This window comes from Tenrec ecaudatus, chromosome 1 (genome assembly GCF_050624435.1).
Source record: "Tenrec ecaudatus isolate mTenEca1 chromosome 1, mTenEca1.hap1, whole genome shotgun sequence".
Lineage (NCBI taxonomy): Eukaryota > Metazoa > Chordata > Mammalia > Afrosoricida > Tenrecidae > Tenrec > Tenrec ecaudatus.
This window is the reverse complement of record NC_134530.1, coordinates 71,919,069-71,942,293: the sequence shown is the minus strand read 5'-3', so window position 1 is coordinate 71,942,293 and position 23,225 is coordinate 71,919,069. Positions and strand designations below refer to the sequence as shown.

General features: G+C 42.9%; 1 protein-coding gene across 2 annotated transcripts in view; it reads left to right on the top strand.

The window, feature by feature from the left end:
- The window catches only part of LOC142435251 (cytochrome P450 4A6-like), a 36,453-nt gene extending 13,489 nt beyond the window's left edge, over positions 1-22,964 (top strand). The window contains exons 2-12 of one of the 2 annotated variants that reach the window (XM_075539726.1): positions 3,104-3,245; positions 3,895-3,939; positions 4,319-4,446; positions 6,892-7,016; positions 7,434-7,492; positions 7,960-8,066; positions 8,149-8,339; positions 8,443-8,576; positions 9,527-9,591; positions 9,736-9,812; positions 22,799-22,964. In XM_075539726.1, coding sequence (XP_075395841.1) covers positions 3,104-3,245; positions 3,895-3,939; positions 4,319-4,446; positions 6,892-7,016; positions 7,434-7,492; positions 7,960-8,066; positions 8,149-8,339; positions 8,443-8,576; positions 9,527-9,591; positions 9,736-9,812; positions 22,799-22,964 — 1,239 coding nt within the window. Of the gene's footprint in view, positions 1-3,103; positions 3,246-3,894; positions 3,940-4,318; positions 4,447-6,891; positions 7,017-7,337; positions 7,493-7,959; positions 8,067-8,148; positions 8,340-8,442; positions 8,577-9,526; positions 9,592-9,735; positions 9,813-22,798 lie in introns of both variants that reach the window. The other variant, XM_075539725.1, reaches the window with a different exon arrangement.
- Positions 22,965-23,225: the final 261 nt, after the last annotated feature.

Genomic DNA, 23,225 nt, shown 5'->3' with positions numbered 1-23,225 from the left:
CACCTGAGACACAATGGGGGATGGGCGACTGAGCTGACCCCGCCACACTGAGGCAAACACTGGGGGCGTGCAATGGAGCAGTGGAGGAAGCAGAGCAAAGGGATCCCGAGGGAGTATAAAGGATGGTCTTCCGGGCAAGGACGTGGCGCCTCACAAGTTACACCTAGAAAACACTCCTAAAGGCCAACGAACTGACCTTGAACTACTAGCAATTTTTCTTTTAATATTTGTTATCTTTTTGTTTAGTCTTTTTTAAATTTGTTTGTTTTTTACCTTGTAAATTTTGTATGTTAGTGGCTTTTCTGCTTATCAGCATGTAGATGTTGCTTCTGTCAAAGCCATGTTCTTATGGGCCACTTGGGCACAGTCAAAGTCATATCCATTTGTATGCACATATTACTATGTCAGCAGGTCCGCCTAGACAAGATAGGCTGGACAAATAATGAGAGAAGAAAACAACAGGACCAACGGTCCTGGAGGGACATGAGAGCATGCGAGGTAGGGAAAGGGAGGAGGTGTCGCCCAACACAGGGACAAGGGAAAAGCGAGTGGTTCAAAAGCAGAGGAGCGAGGGGAGGGGAGGACTGGAAGGGAGTGACCAAGAGCAAGGTAACTGAGAGGAACTACTGAATCCAGAATGAAGGCAAAACATGGTAATGGGTCGGGAGGAAAGCGAAAGGAAATAGAGGAAAGGAGTAGGAGGCAAAGTGCATACAGAGAAGCCTAAATACAGACATGTACATATGTAAATATATTTATGATTATGGGGGCAATAGATTTATATGCATATATTTATAGGTTCAGTTGTAGGGTAGCGGATGGACATTGGGCCTCCTCATGCATAATCCCCCAATACAATAGCACCTCGCCCTGCTAAACTGCCATTGCAGGATACCCATCTTTCCGACATGATCACTGAAGACAGACGTGTGTAAGCAAATGTGGTGAAGAAAGCTGATGGTGCCCGTCTATCAAAAAGATATAGCATCTGGGGTCTTAAAAGCTTGAAGGCAAATAAGCGGCCATCTAGCTCAGAAGCAACAAAGCCCACAGAGAAGAAGCACACGGCCTAAGCGAATACAAGGTGTTGAATGGACCATGTAGCAGATACAAAGGAACAAAAACAATCATTGTGTGATCACCTTGCTAACCTAATTGCTAAAGACGAAAGTGTGCATAAGCAAGTGTGGTGAAGAAGGCTGATGGTGCCCGGATACTGAGAGATATAGCGTCTGGGGACTTAAAGGCTTGAAAGCAAACAAGCGGCCATCTAGCCCAGAAGCAACCGAGCCCACACGGAAGCAGCACACCAACATAGGTGACCATGAAGGACAGAGGAGACCAGGTCTCCAACAACAAAGGTGGGGTGGTGGTGAGAATCACGTCACCGTGAAAGAGGGGGAGTGCATGATGGGGACCCAATGCCCACCTGTAGACAGCTGGACACCCCTTCCAGAGGGGTAGTGAGGAGGAGATGAGCCACTCAGGGTTCAGTGTAGCAACAATGAAACTCAAAATCTTCCTCTAGTTCCTGAACGCTTCCTCCCCTCCCAATCATCATGACCCCAATTCTACCTTGCCTTGCGGACCTGGTTATACCAGAGGATGTACAGCGGTGCAGTGGGGATCTGGAGGCACAGAGAATCTAGAACAGACGAACCCCTCAACACCAGCGGTGGGATTGGCGACACCTGGAGGGAAGGGCGTGTAGAAAGGGAGAACCGATCTCGGAGATCTATGTGTAATCTCTCTGGGAGATGGACAATGGGGAGGGGGGTGAGGGGAGACCCCGGGGAGTGTAAGATAAGATATAATAATTATTTATAAACTATCAAGGGACCAGGGGTGGGATCGGGGAGGGAGGGGGATGGGGGGAAAAAAGGGAAACCGAGCTGATTCCAGGAACCCAAGTGGAAGGTGAATTATGAGAGTGACGAGTGCAACGAATGTATAAGGGTGCTTTGCTCAATTGATGTATGTACACATTGTGATAAGAGCCTTATGAGCCCCAATATAAAGATTTTTTTAAAAAGGATGTTCACCTATAATGTTACTGTTAAATGTAATATTTGCTATAAAATTTTGGCACAAAGTCAAAAAAAAAAAAAGACTCCTACACACATTCCCCTCTCCCTGTCAATTTCCTCTATGAAAACGGTATTTCCTGTGACCTCTAGTCTGCATTTTTGGTGTTAGCTGTGCTTGAGCCAGGTCTGATGAACAGCCACCCCGTGTCCAACAGAATGAAACTGGCCAGGCCTGTGCCATCCTGATATTGTGCTGATGGTTGAGCCCATTGTTGGCAGCCATTGTGTAACATCGATCTTTCAGGAGCCTTCCACCTTTTCTCTGCCCTCCTGCGTGACCTGAATAGGACATCATGTAGCAGATTTCACTGTCCTTAGTTCTCTATGGAGCATCCAGGCTGTATTTCTTCCAAGACAGAAGTAATTGTTCTTTTGACGGTTCATGGTACTTTCAATATTTTTTATTAGCATCATCATTCCGATGCTGGGCTCTAATAAAACAGTGATAACCAGTATCCAAACTGAGTTTGCCAACAAGTGACCAACAACTAAAATGGCCACACTGGAATGAATATGATGTACTATGATCAAACCAAAGGGCTGAGGGAATCCAGGGAAAGGACATGTTGGGGTGAATAGGATTGAGTTTAAACTCATATCATCTGGGCGTATCATTAAGCTTTGTTTCCTCCTTCCTCTGTAAAATAGGATAAAGTAATAATCCTTACCTGAACACAGATTGAGCAACGCATAATGCTCAATAATGTGAAAAGGGTTTGCATACTGTAGAGTCTCTTCCTGAATATTTATTACCTGCCTTTCAAATGTAAGTTTCTGGAAGCAGTTCAGAGTGAGGTTCGAAAGCTCAGCAAAAAGGGCACAGATGCAGCATTAGGGCAAGTCTTAGATCCACAACAAAAGTCTAGGTCAAAGACCAGACCATCAGAAAGTGCTCTACCCCACTAATCTCTGTAGACAGGTAATGAACTACTATCCCCTTGCCTACCCTTCTTCCACACTTCCAATACTATTTCAAAAACAAGGTTTTCTTTGGTTTGTCTTTCCCTTGATTACAGTTTCAAGCAGATCAAGAGCTGGAACAGATTCTGAAATGGGTAGATAAATTCCCATCTGCCTTTCCTCGCTGGATGTGGGGGAGCGAGGTCTTCTTACAGGTCTATGATCCTGATTACCTTAGGGTGATTCTGGGAAGATCAGGTAAGGCAAAATTCACAACCCCCTGGCAAAGCTACTTCCTTTAAAAAAAATAACATTAAATGATCTCGGATTAACTCTATACATGTAAATAACATTTCCCATATTAAACCCCAATATTAATATCATAGTGTTGGATATTTAACACAACTGTATGGGGTTGATGATCCTTCCTTCCTTCTTCTATTACATTTCTTCCCCTCATTCTTCCTCTCATTTCCTTCCCTGAATTGCATTCCTGCCATTTCCTTCCCGCCATTCTTTCTCGTTTCCTTCCTTCCCTCCTTCCATCCCATCCCATTCCATTCGGTTCTGTTATTTTCTGTTCTCTCTCTCTTCATTTTTCTTTTACCCAAATACCTCCCTTTGGGCTTCCTTCTCTCTCTTCTTTTCTTCCTTCTTTCCACCAAACTGATATGCTCTGTGATGTACTCTGTCCCATGAAAGAAAGAAAAATTGTGCATCCACACCGGAGTGGGCCTGTTGTGGGATGTAAGGTGGCAAAGCTGCTAGCATTTTTTACTGGTTGGCATTTAAGACATGAGGTATATTTTTATCCCATTCTCTGCCATAATCCTATGAGTTTCTGATAGAGGTACAGTGAGTCTGCCTCCCTTTCACTCACATTCTAATGACCTTCCTTTCCATTCAGATCCAAAGGCAATGGGATCCTACAGGTTCCTGAGCCCCTGGATTGGTATGTATAAACAATGACTACATTCCACTCCTCAGGTAACTTTGTCACAAGTCTTCTCTTTGGCTCATAAAGAACAGCAGATGTCCAATCACCACTATCACCACCCTGCATGTGAATGCAGCCTCGAATCTCCACTTTTCAAAGATCCTAACCATATCATCTTGGTGACTGGAATTCTCTAATAATTCTGCTCCTTCCACATTTGTTCTCAGTTTACTCAAAATGTTAATATCTGTCTCTTGGACCAACATTTACAAGATGCATGTCATGGCTATCATAATCACATCCCATGTACCAGTTAAATAGAAAAATCAGCATTCCTAAAATGTGATTTTGTAAAATTGTGCAAATGATGTCTTCAGCTGTTTCACTCCCTCAGGGGAAGGTCTGGTCCTGCTGAATGGACCGACATGGTTCCAGCACCGACGGATGCTGACTCCAGCCTTCCACTATGACACCTTAAAGCCCTACGTGCAGCTCATGGCCGACTCTGTCCAAGTGATGCTGGTGAGTAGGTCTCCCTCTCTCTCTCTCTCTTTCTCTCTCATACCTACATACACACTCTCACTCTCCCTCACAGACCCCTGCATGCACTCACAACACACCTTCTCACAGTCTGCTCTTAAACACACTGTCCCAGGACATCCATAAAACACAGAAAGACACTCAGACCGACAAACATGAATATTACCCTTTTAATATTTGAGGGAGTACCTCCTACCACCCCAAAATATTAAACAACAGAATATTTTTTCAAAACAATGTATCTAAATTTTGTTATATAACAACTTTATCGTCTTCAGCGTTTTCTCCATTACACCGAATACATTTGTTAAATGTGCAATTCCATTTTTGGAAACATTTTTCAAATTCATTTGTTTGGATGGTTGGCACTACCCCTGTTTTTTCCTTCACCTTTTCTACATTGTCAAATCACTGTCCTGTCTTGTTCCTTTTCATTCATGGAAACAAAAAGAAGTCTCACAGAGGTTGTTAGGTGAATAAGATACTGGGGAAAGAGAGGCATGCTCTTTTTCTTTTGCCAAAACCGGCCCACTAAGATAGTTGTGTGAGTGTGTGCTTTGTCCTGGTGGCAAAACCAGTCAGTCCACCATCTGCCACAAATCAGGCCTTTTTTGTCTCACAGTTATGCAATCTTTATAGAACCTCTAAAGAGAAAATTTTATTAACAGTCTCATCTGGTGGAAAGAACTCCAAGTGCACTACAAGTCGAAAATTTTATCTTTTTGAGGACGCCAATGGACATCCAGAACGAAGTTTGTCACCAATCAATATTTCACCTTTTTTGGAACTAGAAAACCCCTCATGCACTTGAGTTTCCCACAGCGCTGTCCTTGCAAAGCTGTGTTCCACATCACATGTGTTTCTCTGACATTTTTCTTCAGCAGGAAACAAACTTTCACTGTGACATGCTGTACTTTTAAATCAGCCATCACAAAAAAATGAGGTTTGAGTGGAAGTGCCTCTAGTAAACAATTCACTGTGGCCAGAAGGAATATTCCCAGGTGATGCCACTGGATGCCCTAACTGAGAATGTGTTGCTGGATGCTCGCCTAGTGGGAAAAATTCAGACAATGAAAGCTGTGCTGTGCCCAGCACAATTCCACCCCTCCTTTTTTTTCTTGGAGGGTAAACCTCATACATATTGTCAACCTCTTAGATGCACTTATAAGTCCCAGATTTGTTCATTCACACAGACAATTATGTGCACTATTACTCACTCTGTTGTGATTTTACACTCTAGCACACATGTGCTCACACTCATGGTGAGATGTGGATTCAGACCAACCTACACACATAAACACACATATTTAGACACACCAAGATACATTTATCCAAAATACATATACATGCACTCTACACGTGTTTGCACATGTGACCAAATACCTTGACTTCTGTGTGGCCAAACAAGTTCAGTTCTCATATTCGTATAGATAAAATTCCTGAACCCTCCTCTGGCAGTTACAGAAATTGTATTCTCAGAGCACTACTGCGAAAGTAGTTGTCACTAGGCCTCCAGACTGTCTTGACAGCATGGGTTTGTAGGTGCTTTGACAGAGGATCTACCACTCTATTGGATCCATGCTTTGTTCATAGCTCATCTCCTCGCCACCCACTTCCATGTGTTTTAGCCATTCATCTGATCTGAGGTGCAGACTTGTACATGAATTTGAACCACTCCTTAGGGACATGGACCCTGTTTATATATTTTCCAAATTTAGCGCTCCCACTCTATGGGAGGACTCTGATTTGTTACCCACTTTTGACTCAGTACAAAAAATAAAATTGCTGAAAGAACATGAATTTTCTGGGTTTTTTCTATGAGGGAACCCAGTCTGATGTTTTAGGCTTTATCTTGGATTCATATATTTGATACCTGAAAATTTGGAACATGAGCTCTCAGGACAATAAAGGGTTATCCTAATTCATAAGGCCAGAAATAAAATACAAAAAATTATAATTTATCAAGGGTTTATGAAGTAGGGCGTGGAGGGGAGGGGGGAAATGACGTGATACCAAGGGCACAAGAAAATGTTTTTTCAAAGGATGATGGAAACATATGTACAAATGTGCTTGACAGAGTGCATGCATATATGGATTGTCATAAGAGATGTATGAGACCCAATAATGATTTACAAAACAAACAAACCAGAAAACAGTTTGTTTCTGTTTCTGTTGGTAACCAATAACCAATGAAAATTACTCAATAATTTGAATCCTGATTTACATTATTAAAAGTTCGAATTAAAATCAATGGGTAAACAGACTTTGTTTACAATATTTGCTTTACAGTCTTACTTTGTGACAATGTCATCGGCTGGTGAAGTTGAGGAATTCCCAATAAGACATCCAGAGACAGAGTAGAATCTAATTTGATTAGGAAGACCTCTTGAGGGATTCTGTGTAAAACCCATGTCCCTTTCTGCCCAGGAAAAATGGGAGAAGCTTGTCATTCAGGACTCCCATGTGGAACTCTATGAACATGTCTCCTTGATGACCCTGGACACCATCATGAAATGTGCATTCAGCTACCAGAGCAACACCCAGATGAACAGGTCAGCAAAACCTTCAGCTCAAAATCCGGGTTTATAACAACTGATTGGAAACTTACATGATGGACAGGTGGGGCATCTTGGAGGGTCACCTCCAAACAAAGCAAGATTCTATCCTAAAATCCAGCTACATAATCAAAAGCCTGATTGCTCGTGCCAGTTTACAAGGGCTGGGGGGACAACAAGGGCTATAAGATCAGAAGACACAGTCTGCTCTGTGGTGTTATGCATGCAGCTTGCAACTGTCTTTACCTAGATTTGCACTCAGACTCAGGGTGAGAGATTTCTCTTCCCTTTAGTCTCATCTGCATCCTCTTCTTTTAGGAGCACTCAGCCCTACATCAAGGCTGTTGATGTCCTGTCCAAGCTATTTTTTTCACGTGTGAGGAATGCCTTCCATCAGACTGACATGATCTACAGATTGACACCCGAGGGCCGCTTAAACCACCGAGCCTGTGAAGTTGCCCACAAACACACAGGTACTGGTTTCTTTTCCCAGGTGGTCTCTTTATTCACCAAAGTCACAAAAAGAACTTAACCCGACACCTGTGATGTAGTCAAACCCATCAGTACTTCTTCGGGAACCTGTCCATCCGTAGGGAGGTACATTTCTCTGGTTGGGGGTGAGCAGTGATATATTAAGTGGCATAGTCCATGTCAGAGATGCACATATGACCCCCATACATGGTAATGGTTGATGAAACGGCTTCCCAGTAAACCATCAAACAGAATTTGATGGACTTTGCTAGCAGACAGGTCCAGATTCACACCCCACTGCTGTTAGAGCTTCGCCTTTGACCCCCAGCCATCCCGCACACTACGCCTGTGCTCACCTCAGTGAGACCAGCTCCCAGTTCAGTGTCGGTGATGACTGATAGACTGCTGTGGGTGTCTGGCTGCTGTGCCAAGTTCTTCCCTTACACCGATGGCCATATTCGTGAAACAGACCAAGTGATCAAGCAGAGGAAGGCTTATCTGCAGGAAGAGAGAGAACTGGAAAAGGTCAGAAGGAAGAAGAACTTGGATTTCCTCGACATTCTCCTCTGTGCAAAAGTGAGTGTGGGAGAGGCTTGAGGCTTGCCCCCAACATTCCAGGGTCCGGGGTAAACCTGCACATGGCTCGTGGCTTCCCCAGATGGAGGACGGGAGCAGCCTGTCCGACCAGGACCTCCGTGCCGAAGTGGACACGTTCATGTTTGAAGGCCATGACACCACAGCCAGTGGCATCTCGTGGATCCTCTATGCCCTGGCCACGCACCCCAAGCACCAGCAGTCTTGCCGGGAGGAGGTTCAGAACCTCCTGGGGGATGGATCTTCCATCTCATGGTGAGTGCTCAAGAGATTAGAGAGCTCTTCCTCTCTGTAAGAGGAGAAGCAACTGGCCTACCCAGAATGTGAATACTTTTCAGCCTAGGATTCTTCTCCCTAGGGATCATTTAAGCCAAATGCCCTACACCACCATGTGCATCAAGGAGGCCCTGCGAATCTACCCTCCAGTGCCCAGTATTGGCCGAGTTCTCAGCAAACCCATTACCTTTCCTGATGGACGCTCCTTACCCAAAGGTATGAACTTCACCACACTAGCATGCAGCAACTATATCAACCAAAAACAACAGTTTCCACCAAGTTTATCCTGAGCCATGATGATCCACTGTGTGATAAATAGAACTGAATTTCACAGGAATAGACTGTTAGATTTTCAGAAGTAAATCACCAAACATTTCTTTTAAAATATTTTTAAAATCACTTGCTTGTGGGCCCTTACAGGCAAATTTTCCTTATGGGTGGACTAAGTACTCTAACCTCTGGTTAGCTGAACTAGTGTAACTTTACATCATCCAAATATTCTAAGAATTATGGATATATCTATGGGGGTTAATATGGTGGTTATTCAACATGCTGAGTCATCTCCACAAGGAGAGTTTTGCTTTAGAATGGCCTCTTTAGCTCTAAATCCTACTTTCCTGAGAAGTGGAAGGACAGAACAGAGAACCAGAGAAGGACAGAGGTCGATGTGGTCCTTTCTTTATGAGGCTTCATGACAAATGAGAGAGATCAGGAAATCCAGGGTTGTGGTTAAGTGCTGTCCATGATCATAGGATTCCTCAGGGTGATGGCAGAGAGCATCTGGTGACCAGATGAGAAGCCATGGGCTTGTTCAGAACCCATCTGCAGGCTTGCCTCTCAGTTCTCTGAATTACAGGTCTGCTGCACCCTAGCTTTATGGTCCTAGAAAAGTCAGACACCTCTCTCACCCTAATGTGCCTCCTTTAAAACACTGGAAAATGAGTGGGTTATCCATGAATGGTGGCTTTGCAGGGACAGTTGGATAATGTAAATTTCCATCTGACACGTGAGTGAGTACCAACAATCAGCCTCCGTTGTTTTCTTGCTTCTCCTGGTTTGTGGCACCCAGTCCTTCTGTGTGTCCACACCCATTGGACTGGCTGAAATAGGAGGGCAACCCCTCTTAGGTATATCAGTCCTTTGTCTCTTTCTAAATTTCCCCACAGGAATCAGAGTTTCACTGAACATATACGCCCTTCATCACAATCCCAAAGTGTGGTCCAATCCAGAGGTATGAGGTCCTGGGGAAACTGGAATGGGATGATTTCCTAATACCAACACCTCTTCAACCTCCCACCTCCGGAAGTCCCACCCCTTATGAATTGGAAGGAAGACCTTGACCCTATTTGCTCAGTCTCTGCTGCTCTCTCTGTAGGTGTTTGACCCTTTCCGGTTTGCACCAGGCTCCACTCATCATAGTCATGCCTTTCTGCCCTTCTCAGGAGGATCAAGGTGAGGAAGCTTCCTGGAAAGGTGAAAGGCTCTTTGGGTGTCTCCTCCAGTGGCATTGGTATTCCTCGTTCACAGGTGGCAGGCTCTGCTATTCCTGGGCGTATTGGTGTTTGTGGGACAGGGTCCTTGTGTGTGTCACTGTTCAAAACTTTGCACCCTGTTCCTTCCCAATGGTAGCCAACATGCAACCGGAGTGAATTTTCAAAGTTCAGTTATATGCGTGTTTCTCTCACCCTAGTACTGTACTCCAGTATATAATGTCTTGGGATTTTCCTTTTTAAAATGTTTTTCCAAATCCCCCAATTTTTCAAGGTGAATTCTTCTCATCCTAGTCATGCTCAGCACCCCTTGTCTATCAGTTTGTCATACTCTAATGGGTTGAATGTTGCTGGGAGCCTGGAAAGGGATTTTGCTCTATTTCCAACACTACATTAAATTACCAGCAAGATTATCCAAGGTAAACAGGTGTCAGCTGAACTTTCAGAATAATTAGAGACAACAAATAGTACTAGGCCATCCACTTCAGAATAGGTAGCCGCTGAAAAACTTATGAATAGAAGCAAAACATTGTTAGATATATATGAATAGCAGATAAATATTATCCGATATATTGCAAGAAATGGATTATTTCAGCTCAGAATGCACTCAAAATATTACTAAAAAAGCTGCCTTCTCAAAGTAGAATCAACCAAAATGATCAAATTAAGTAAAGCTTTTAGGACTTTATTTTTTGATGGGAATGTCTCAGAATGAGAAGAAACAGCTGTGGATATTTAGTAATAATAGATACTTGAAAAGTATAAAGTATGAATCTAAGTAAAGTGGAAGTTGTCAAAATAGATATGGAATACACAAAGAAATATACCCTGTGATAGGATAATATCTACATACATACAAGGGTTTCATGTGAATACAACAACCAACCACTGAACCTAATGTGGAAGAATTCTACCAACTTCTTTTTTTTACTCATATATTCATTTAATAGTAGAGGTCATAAAAATTTTTATGGTTAAAAGAAACACAAAAACATTTTTATATCTCTGATGGTAAAGAAAAACTGGAGAATTTTTTTTCTTTCATATCTCTTGATGCTAGTTAGCTGATTTATTAAGTATATTTTTTGTTTTGTTTTTCTTAATTTTTAAATTAAAAGATCCTTTGATTGGAGACTCTTACAGCTCTTATTACAATCCACACATCAATTGTATCAGGCCTATTAGTACATATGTCCCCATCGTTCTTTTCTTAATATTTACTTTCTATTGTGTCCTTGGGATCACCTTTTCTTTTTTTATCCATCCTCCTCATCATGGCCCCTTAATAATTTATAAGTTATTATTATTATTTTCACATCTCACACTGTCCACTGTCTCCCATCCCTCATGGTGTCTGTTGTTCTTCCCCCTGGAGAGGTGTGTGTGATTATGTGCCAATCAGTACCATTGGTTCCCCTTCCTCCCCTTCTCTCCGTCCCCCCCTACCCTTTTGGTATTACTATTCCCATTCTTGTCCCTGCATGCTGAGTGTCCTGAATTTTATCTCTTATCTATACCTGTGTACATGCTCTGATCCATTCTTGAGTAAAAAGCAGCATTATGGTCATAAAAGTGGGGGACTGGGAAGCATCAAGAAACCAGAGGACTATTGTGTGGTCCATCGGTACTCTACTGCACCTTAGTTGACTCATCCCTTCCCTGCAACCCCTCTGTGGGGGGATGTTCCAGTGTCTGCAGATGGACTTTGGGTCTCTGCTCTGACCCCTCTTGTTCTCAACAATATGTTTTTCTTTGTTTGTTCATTGATTCCTTGTTATTAATCTTCTGATGCCTGTTACCCAATCCCGGTGACACCTTACGATCACACTTCCATGAGGGCTTGCTGCTTCCCTGCTGGATGGCCGCTTATTTAACTTCAAGCCATTAAGACCCCAGATGCTGTATCTTTTAATAGCCGGGCGCCATCTGCCTTCTTCACAACAATTGCTTATGCAACAATTTTGTCTTCAGTTATTGTACGGGTGGGCAGTGGGTGTGGGAGGGTGTCAAGTGAGCATCACCATATGCCAGTTTGTTAGAACAAGGTGTTCTTGTATTGAGAGGGTATGAGCTGAGGCCCACGGTCTGTCGGCTTCCTCAATGCATTGCCTTATAACTATATGTACATAGACCAATGCCTCTATTTTTATGGATTGATGTATTTACATAAATACACACCTCTGCTTATACCTCTATCTATAGATTTACTTGCTAGAGCATTCCTCTGTTTCCTTTTGCCTTCCTCCTGCCCCATCAACAAGTTCTCCCTTTGTCCACTTTTTAGTACTTCCTCTCAGCTAGATTGCTGTTCCTCCAAAATCCACAGGATCTCTATAACTTCCTTGCTGTTGGATGTAATTCCCTAGTTGTTATCCTGTCCATGGTGTTGTTTGCTCACCACACCCTTCGCATGGCCACCTTCTCTCCCCAAGACCCTCCAGGGCCATTGGCCCTATTGCTTTCTCCCAGAGCTTGTTTCCCAACCCTGCTTTATTTTTTAACATAATTTTATTAGGGACTCATACAACTCTTACCTCAATCCATACATACATCAATTGTGTAAAGCACATTTGTACATTCATTGACCTTATCACTCTCAAAACATTTGCTCTCCACCTAAGGCCCTGACATCAGGTGCTCATTTTCCCCCTCCCATCCCCTCACCCACTCCCTCATGAATTCTTGATAATTTATAAATTATTTTTTGTCATAACTTGCCCTGTCTGACATCTCCTTTCACCCACTTCTCTGTTGTCCATCCCCCAGGGAGGAGGTCACATGTAGATCCCTGTAATTGGTTCCCCATTTCCAGCCCACCCTTCCTCCACCCTTCCAGCATTGCCACCCTCACACTGGTCCTGAAGGGATCATCTGCCCTGGATTCCCTGTGTTTCTTATCTGTACCAGTGTACATCCTCTGGTCTAGCCAGACTTTCAAGATAGAATTGGGATCATGAGAGTGGGGGGTGAGGGGGGGGGAGGAAGCATTTAAAAACTAGAGGAAAGTTGTATTTTCATTGTTGTTACAATGTCCAGTGGCCTACAAATGGGCCTTGGGTCTCCACTCCACACTGCCCCCCTCATTCACTATGGTAAGATTTTTTGTTCTGATGATGCCTGATACCTAATCCCTTCAACACCTCATGATTGCACAGGCTGGTGTGCTTTGTCCATGTGGGCCTTGTTGCTTCTGAGCTAGATGGCTGCTTGTTTACCTTCAAGCCTTTAAGACCCCAGACACGATATCTTTTGATGACCAGGCTCCATCAGCTTTCTTCACCACATTTGATTATTCATCGGCTTATCTTAAACAGTTTTGTTGGGAAGGTGAACATCATAGAATGTGAATATAATAGAAGAAAGCAATCTTGCATTGAGGGAATACTTGAGTGGAGACCCAATGTCCTTCTGCTACCTTAATACTAAACTTATAAATATATGCACATAAATCTATTTCCCCATCATCATATATAAATATATTTGCACATGTACATGTCTTTATCTAGACCTCTGTAAATACCCTTTGCCTCCAGCTCTTTCCTCTATTTCCCTTCACTTTCCTCCTGTCCCACTATCATGCTCAGTTCCCACCAGGGTTCCAGTAATTGCTCTTGGTTACATCATCCTTGATCATGCCCTACAAGGCCTCCCACACCCCCCCACTACCGCCTTAGATCACTTGTTGTTCCCTTATACCTGGATTTGTTAGCAACACTACCTTTCCCCCCACTACCCCCTCTCCCTTGTCCCCCAAGAACTGTCGGTCCCATTGTTTCCTCCTTCAGATTGTTTATCCAGCCTATCTTATTTAGACAGACCTGCAGAGATAATAACGTACACAAAACAAGACAGAGCAAAACCAAGCAACTATATACAAGAAAACAACTACAACAAACAAATGACAAAAACAAAACAAAACACAAGAAAGCGAACATTGTACTTAGTTCAAGAATTATTTGTTGGCCTTTGGGAGTGTTTTCCAGTCCAGTCTGTTGGGGCACCAGGCACTGGCCCAAAATCCACCTTTAGCATTCCCTGGGAATATCGCCGCTGCATTCCCTTGCTGTTCTGTTGCACCCCCTTAGTGTTTTGCCTTGGTGTGGCTGGATCAGATCGATGCAATTCCCACAGTGTGTCTCATGCATCGTCGCCTGTAGGGATATGGGTCATTAAGGGGCATCATGTCTCATAGTGGGGCCAGCCATGTGTTCCTTTCTGTGGACCGGCTGCTGTAATTGGGAACATCATCCTCAAGGCCTGATGGGCAGGATGTGCTCCATTCTCTCCTTCATCTGTTCCCCTGCTCCATCTCCGCCTTTCATCTGCTCCCCTGTGCTCCAATCAGATATGTCCCTCTGCCAGAGCTGCAGATTCAATGACATCCTTTGAAATAAATTCTTCTGGAGGGAGGGCCAGGTTTCCACTTAGTAGTTGGGTTTAGGGCCGGCCCCCAGACCTCTGCACTGGTTCCTTACTCCATGCCAGCATGTTGCATTCACATCTTGGAGCATTGCCATACCTGCCTTATATAAGTAGTCAAACCAACAATGTCATAGAACAAACAATAACAAACAACACACTGAGGGGGAAAAAAAGAAAGGAAAAAGAGAGAGAAAAAACATACATAGCTCCAGGTCTGTCCACTGACCTTATGACTCTCTCCCCCAGGGTCCTGGGGGAGTACCAGGAGCTGCCCGTTCTAGCCTGAAGTCTATTTTGGGGGCTCTTTAGGGCCTTAGTGGTTTGGCTTTACTCCGGTTAGTGATCAATTAAGCTCCCTTCTTAGTTTGCCCTGATGTGAGGGATTCGGACCAAACAATCTCCCAGACATGTGTCCCCATTTTTGTCCTCTGTATCAGTACTGTCCAGTAAGGGGACAACATGTTTTGAATTGTTGTCAGACCTACAGTCCTCTCTGTGCTTTTGCAGCTCCATGCGGGGACATCATCCTCTGGGTTCGGTGTGTCAATATGGGGTGTAGACTGATTGTCCCTTTCTCCTTTTCTTTCTTGTTGGCTTCCTGCTGGGCATGGCAAGTCGGCCCTTTTCCACCAAATGAAGTTTTAGTGTTGTTCCCTGTCACACATACTTCTAAGACAGGGTTCTTTTGGGCTCTGTTTGGGGTCAGCCATGTAGGCCAATGTTTTCATGCATTCCTCCATGTGGTTACATTGCCATCATGATTTGGTGTGTCATGGTAGTATCTGTATTCACACGCTCAATTCTGTGGAGACACAACCTACACCCCCCCCGCCCTTAGTGGGTTAGTGCCCTGCTCTCCTCATGACATCATCTCAGTATCTCCTCCATCCATTTTCTCCTTTCTCCTTAACCCCTCCCCCCTTCTTTGTGTTGGATTCAAATGTACCTCCTTCGATTTGGTAGACCTCCACTTGACGGCCTGTGCCGCGACCCTTATATTGTGAGATGAGTGTCTCTTTTTCTATACCTACTGTGCTGGTTATATTTACCGCAGGGACTCATTTTATACTTGTTCTTTTGTGATTGGTTGAACTTGCTTAGCATACATTCCTCCAGCTCTTCTCATGAAAAAAATGTTTTTTATCTGTGCTTCTTAGTGATGCATAGTACTTCATTATGGGTCTGTGCCAGAGTTAAATAATCCACATGTCCATCAATGGAAATTTAGATGTTTCCAACTCTTTGTGATTTTGAACTGCATGGCAATAGTCATTGGGGGACAGATTATACTGGTCACGTTTTATTTCTTAGCTCTTCTGGGTATAGGGCCAGTAGAGGGATAGTTGGGTGCTAAGGTGGATCGATTGTCATTTCTATATGTATCGCCAGATGGATTTCCACAGGGGCTGAACATATCTACCCAACCACCTGCAGTGGAGTGCCACATCCCCTCCAAAATTTGTTGCTCTTTGATTTTCTGATTTGGGCTAAACTCAGGTTGGCAGATGGTATCTTATGGTTGTTGTACGATATTGAATAAAAGTGGGGACAAGGGGCGTCCTTGTCTGGTCCCCTCTTTCAGTGAGATGGTTTTCATCTTTTCTCTATTGACTATGATGTTGTCTGTTGGCTTTTCAAAGATAGCTTGTATTATTTTGAGGAACTTTCCTTCCATTCCTATCTTTATGAGGAATCTTTAATTAGGAATGGGTGTTGGATGTTGGCAAATGCATTTTCTTTGTCTATGGGTCTTATGTGGTTCTTATACTTCTTCTTATCAATGTGGTACATAATATTAATGAATTTTCAGATGTTGAACCGTCCCTGCATCCATGGATGAATCCAACCTGATCATGGTGAATGATTGGTTTTATGTATGTACTTTTGTATTCTATTGGCCAAAACCTTGTTAAGGATTTTTCATCTATGTTCATTAGAGATATTGGTCTGTAGCTCTCTATCCCTGTGGGATGCTTGCCTTGTTTGGGTATCAAAATCAGACAGGCTTCATAGAATGAGTTTGGGAGTTTGTCGCCCTTTTCTACGCTCAGGAAATTTGTGGAGGATAAATGTCAGCTCTTTGCTGAATGCTTGGTAGAATTATCCTGTGAAACCATGAGGCTTTTTTGTTGGTAGCTTCCTGATGACCATATCTATTTCATCTCCTGCTTTGAGTTGTTGAGGTTCCTGAACTCTATTTAGGATAATCTAGGGAGGAATTGTTTTTCCAAGTATTTGTCCATTTCTTCCACATTTTTTATTTCATCAGAATACAGTCTTTCATAGTATTTTGTGATTATCCTTTTAATCTCATAAGGCTTTGTTGTAATTTCTCTAGTTTCACCCTTCATCCTGCTGGTTGATGTTCGCTCCTTCCTTTCCTTGGTTAGGTTTGCCAGCAGTCTGTCAATTCTGTTGATTCTGATTTTCTTTGAGATCACTGATATGGGTCCCTTCCTCCTCTAGTCTATTTGAAAAATCCATGATCTTGTATGTAGCTTCTGTTATATCATCTGTTAGCACATCTATTACCCTTTGGTGAGTGGTCTTCATCCCCTCTATTGTGGACTTCATCTCCTCGATCATTGTGTCCTTCCTCTGCTTTGCTTCCCTCAACTCTTGTATTACTCCAAATAGCCTTCTGAAAATTTCTTTTTTTGGGTAGATCCACTCTGATTCTTCTATGAGCATCATAAGCTCTGCTGTTGTGTTTTCTCTCTCTTGTTTTTTATTGGCAGTGATGAGGCATGCTGCTGTTGCTGCTGGGACACCTTCGTAGAGGTGGGCGTCAGGTTTCTGGGAGACCAATGGGCCCTGAGCTCTTTCTTTGTGTTACTGTTTTCGAGGGCCATCTGTGGGCTAATATGGAAGTACATAGGACTGCCATGTACACAAGATTCTAAGGAAATTCATTGGATAATTGTGGTGAGGAATCTCAGTGACTGGAGTGGGGCTGGAACCTGTATATATGCCCTTGGGCTGCTTTGAACTGAGCTGTTGGGCCACGATTTGCAAACTTAAAATGCATCTCTCAATTTTTAAAGGTGCCTAATAGTAGACTAAGGAGGGGGAATCCTTCCTGCTATGGGAGAGAGTCCTTATCGAAGGCAGGAACAACTCCACTGCTGCTGGTGAAGGTTCCAGGGGAAATCCTCCACAGGGTGGAGGTGCTTGGCACTCGTGGAGCAGTTGGCACTGCTTTCTGAGGGGAACGCCATGCTAGCAGGGGACAGGCAGATGATGTGAGTGGCAGGAGGGGAGCAGCTCCATGCGAAACAATAAGGCTGAGGGGGGAAATTATTGGGTTTTGGCTGAGCTGGGGTCTGAGATAGTGTTCCTGCCATGGGAGCCTCAGGGCTCAGATCGCTTATCCCTAGGGCTCCATATCCAGGCTATTGATGGGGGCTGTATGTCCTTTGGACCAAGGATGCACTCTCCCCTGCTGCCTAATAGCCAGGGGTGCTAGGAAAGTGCTGAGCCACGGGCCATCACTGCAGGGCGCAGTTGTGGGCTGCAACCACCATTGCAGTCGTGGCCTTTGCAGGGGTCTCTGGAAACATGGGGGCGGGAAAGCCTCACATTACCTAACATACTGCAGGTAGTCTCCAGGTCAGTTCCATGTGCCCTGGGTGAATGGAAGGAAGAACCCAAGCTTGGTGGCAAGATCACTGCCACGTGGATTGAAGGAAACTGTGGGTGAAGGGTGTAGCTCCCCTAGCGGAGTGCTGTGAGTGGACACTGCTGTGTGTGGGTCCTGCCATGGTTTTGTGAGCCTCAACAAAGAAGCCGACCAGGTCTTTGCATGGTGAGCAGGCTGTAGGGCAGGGTGGGTAATCGGTGTGTGGTGACTATGGTGGCAGTGTGCAGGAGCAACACACCCAGCTGAGTCGGGAAGTCTGAGGAATAAGGTCTCAGACCTCCAGGGACTCTGAAGCGGGGAAGATGTTTGGGAGGGTTGCCTAGTGGACAGGGGAAGGACTTGGGTTGTTTTGTGGGTCCCCTTACTCAGCAGAATCCTCCCACATTCTCCAGGAAACCGAGCTTGCTGTTCACCAAGTAGCTCTCATTATGTGCCATTTACCTGGGTGCCATCTTGACTCTCCCCCCCCTCCCATTTTACTTAATTTTTTATAAATCCTTTCACTGGGGCTCTTACACCTCTTAGAACAATCCATAAATCTATTGCACTAAGCACATGTGTCCATATGTTCCCATCATCATTTTCAAGAGTGTCTTTCTTCTTGAACCATTGGTATCAGATCCTTTTTTATGCCTCTAACAAATTCTTTAGTCTCAAGTTGATAAAATATTCAATTAAGGTATGGTGATAATTTTTGGTGATTAAAATGTAAACGTTGGAAACTAAGGGTAAAGAATCAAACCAAACTCACTGCCATCATGTCCCTTCCAATTCATAGATGAAGGAAGTGTACTTAGGGAAAAGGGCCTAGATTAACAAAACCGGAGATCGCTTGATAGAATTTGAATTTTTCAAGACCAGTAATCCCTTCACTGCTACCTTTTTCAACAACCAAAGACCGGTTGCACATCTTCCGATGGAATACACAGAAATCAAATCAAATACATCTGTCAGAAGAAGCAATGGAGAAGCTCAACATCAGCAGCCAAAGCATGACCAGCTGCTCATTGTGAAACAGACCATCAATTGTTCATATGCAAGTTCAAGTTGAACTTGAAGAAATTCAGAAGAGCCAAAATACAACTTTGAGTATATCGCATTTGAAAATTCAGAGCATCATCTCAAGTGTAGATTTGGCACATTTAATATTACTCTCAGTAGACATAATTAACTATGGGATGACATAATGAACATAATAGACGAAGAAAGCAAAAGGTCATTAAAAAGACAATAAAGAAAGGTCAAAGCAGATATCAGAAACTTGCTCTTGATGGTAGAGTAACAAAAATAAATACAAGTCATGATGAAGCAAAAGCTAAGCAGGAAAATTCAAAGGGCGATTTGAGAAGACTAAGCATATAATGAAATGTGCAAAGACCTAGAGTTAGGAAACCAAAAAGGACAGGCCTGCTCAGTATATCTTAAGCTGAAAGACTGAGGAAATAATTCAGTCCTTAAGTTGCAATATTAAAAGATTTTGTGGGCAAAATATTGAACTATGCCAGAAGAATCAAAAGAAGATGGAAGGAATATCCAGGGTCACTGCATCAAAAAGAAGTAGTCAACATTCAACCATTTCAAGAGGTAGCATGTGATCAAGCACTGATAATATTGAAAAACTAAGTCCAAGTTTCACTGAAAGCTTTAGTGAAAAACAAGTTTAGAGAAATTGATGGAATATCAACTGAAATATTTCAACACGCTGATGATACACTGGTGGCATCCATTCACTTATGCAAAGGAATATGAAAGAGTCCTTCCCAACTCGAAGGAGACATCTATATTTGTACCCATTCCAAAAAATATAAAGGTGAATCCAAAAATGCAGAAATTATAAAAAATATCACATGGAAGTAAAATTTGCTGAAAATCATAAAAAAACGTTTTCAACAGTACTTCAACAGCTGCCAGAAATTTAAGCCAGATTCAGAAGAGAAAATAAGGGGTATCATTGTAGATATGATATATCATGGCTCAAACCTAAGAATACCAGAAAATGTTTACTTGTTTGTGGACTTTACAAAGACGTTTGTTGATATGGACCTTAACAAATTATGGGTAGTATTGATGATCAGTAGGAATTCCAGGACACTTCATTGTACTCATGCAAAACCTATGCATGGCAACCATTAAGACAGAACAAGGTAATATTGCATGGTTTAAAATCAGTTAAGGTGTGTATCAGACTTGTATCTTCTCATCACACTTATTAAATATGTACTGTGAGCAAATATTTTGATAAATTTGACTACATGAAGAAGTACACAATTTTGGAAGAAAGTTTGTTAACAACCTGTGATATGCACATAGAATAACTTTGCTCGCTGAAAGAAGGAAGGACTTGAAGCATTAGCTGATGAAGATCAAGGATTTCAGCCTTCAGTATGGAATGCCACTCAATGCAAAGACAACCCAAACAGTCACAGCTGGACCAATAGCTATAACATCCTATAAAACAGGGAAAATATTGAAGTTGTCAAGGATTTCATTTTGGTGGGTCCACACTCAATGCTCATTGTGCACCAACAGGTAAGAACTCATATGACAAATTTAATTGGGAAAATCTGCTGCATAGGACCTCTTTACAATGTTGAAGAGCAAGGAAGTTACTTTGAAGTCTAAGGTGCACCTAACCCAAGCCACCGCATTTTCAATCGCTTCATATGCATGTGAAAGTTGGACACTGAATTCTGAAGGCAAAAGAAGAATCTATGCATTTGAATTGTGGTGCTAGCAAAGAATACAGAAAGTACCATGGACGGACCACAGAAAGAACTAACAAATTGCTAGGAAGAAGTACAGTCTGAATGCTCCTAAGAAAGGAGGATGATGAGATTTTGCCTCATGGACTTTGGAAATGCTACCAGGAGAGACCAGTCCCTGGACAAGGACATCATGCTTGGTGAAACAGAAGGGAAATGGAAAAAAAGGACGAAATGATGAGGTGGATTGAGTGCAACCAAGTTCTCAACAGGGGACTAGTTGTAAGGATGGCTCAGGACCAGGCAGTGTTTCTTCCTGCTGTACAAAGGATCTCTGTGAGTCGAAACCATCTAGATGGCAGTACTTCACAGCAACAACAAAATTCATGAATATTCAATATTTCATTCCCCCCCAAGGAATTTTATTAGAAGCTAATTCAGACAGCATATCATTCCTCATACCATCATACTAGTCAATCATATCAAACAGTGTTGTACAATCACTACCACAATCAGTTTTCAAACATTTTCTTCCTTCTTGAACTCCTTGCCATCAGTATCCTTTACCCCTGCCCTTACCCCACCCCCTCCTCTGTACCCTCCAGGAACCCTGGGTCTAGTTCTTGCACCTACAGATTCGCCTATCCTGCGTTTCACATATTGAAAAACATAGAAGAACACGTAACAAAGACAGCTAGCAACAAAGACAAAATACTATAGAGACAAACAACAATATGAAAAGAAAACACAGAAAATATCATAAAAACAGATCAAGCTCAGAGTGTATCAGAAGGGAGATCAAGTGAAAAGGGATTAACCCTCAAGTCAGACTGATCAATTCAATCTACAGTAGTCTTCTCTCCCAGACTCTCTGTGGGCTCACTGGGTTATTCTCATCCCTCAGTTAGGTTGAGAGGGAAATAAGCCTCCAGGAAATCACTGGAGACTTGTTTCATGTGTAGGAATGTTCTTCCAATGATCTATTTCTGTCTTGTTTCCTGTAAGAATGTTCTGTAGTTGTCCTTGTACGAGCCTTTTGTTCCTTGGGCTCGGTTTATTCTTAAGTATTTCATTTTTGGTGTGGCTAGTAAAAATAATATATCTTTCTGTTTCAGAAATATTTTTATTATTATACAAGAATCCAATTGATTTTTTAAAATATTTATCTTGAATGCTGCCACTTTGCTGAATCTCTCAATTGTTACCAATAATTTTTGTTGACTTTTTAGGGTTTTCCTGATAAAAATTCGTATCATCTGCAAACAGTGATAGCTTCACTTATTGACCAGTCTGGATTCCTTTAATGTTTTGTGTGGTCTGCTGGCTTTGGCTAAAAGCTTCATCACAATGTTGAATATGAGTGGTGATAAGGGACATCCTTATCTGGTTCCTGTTCACAGAGAGAATGCTTCTGATTTCTCCCCATTGATCAAGATGTTGCCTGTTGTTATTGCATATGTTACCTTCATATGGAAGCACTGTTCAAAATAGCAAGCAGATAAAAACAACTTACATGTCCCACAATAGGAGGTTGGATAAAGGAACTCTGGTACATACACACAGGAGAATACTATGCATCACTTAAAACCAGCACCTCATAACATGGACGGACCTGGAGAACATTATGCTGAGTGAAATTAACCAATCACAAAAGGAAAAATAATACATGACAGCAGTAACAAAGAGACTAAAAAAATTACTCATGTACCAAAGGGAATAGACTTTGGAAGTTGTCAAGAGCAAGGGAGGCCAGGGGAGGAGGATGGAGTAACGGATTGGGCCTTTGATGGATGCTGACTTGTGTGAAGTAACAATGGTAGCCCATGTGGAGAGGACGCAGGTAGGGAAGATGGACCACTGGAGGGTTTCATTAGTGGTTTGGACTATAGAATCCAAAAGTGATGACCTGAAATGTACTGTCACCTAATTTATAATAAATGATTATATGAAAGCAAGAGAGAGAGAAACAAAGAGAAAGAAAGAAAGAAAGAAAGAAAGAAAGAATGAATGAATGAATGAATGAATGAAACAACATGGGAGTTGTGTGGCAAAGGCTTGGGGATACAGGTGGGGGGCGGTGGTGGTGTCTGATAGCAGAGGACCGAGTTCTGGGCTTCACCAAGAAGAGCACAGCTCAGATTTGAGCCTAATGCCTTTTCCTTTTGGATGTCCCTCCCTGTCCAGGAACTGCATTGGCAAGCAGTTTGCTATGAATGAGATGAAAGTGGCCGTGGCCCTGACTCTGCTCCGCTTTGAGCTGTCGCCAGATCCCACCAGGGTTCCTAACCCTCTTCCAAAAATTGTGCTGGGGTCCAGAAATGGGATCCACTTGCACCTGAAGAAACTCTAATAACCGTGGTGAGACAAAGGGCAGACTCATCCCATCTATTTCCCCCAGAGAGCCTCCTGCCTTGCACCCTGTCTTTCTATCTCATCTCCTGTATGTCTGCTCATCTTCCTGTTTCTTACTCCTACTTGCCTGACTCCCTGACTCCTGTCCATCAGACATTCTGGTCTTCTTTACGATGACCTTTCTCTTGCTTTCCTTGCTGTATGTCTGTCTATTTTGGTAAATCCAACTCTCTGGCTGTCCAACTATTAATTACATCTG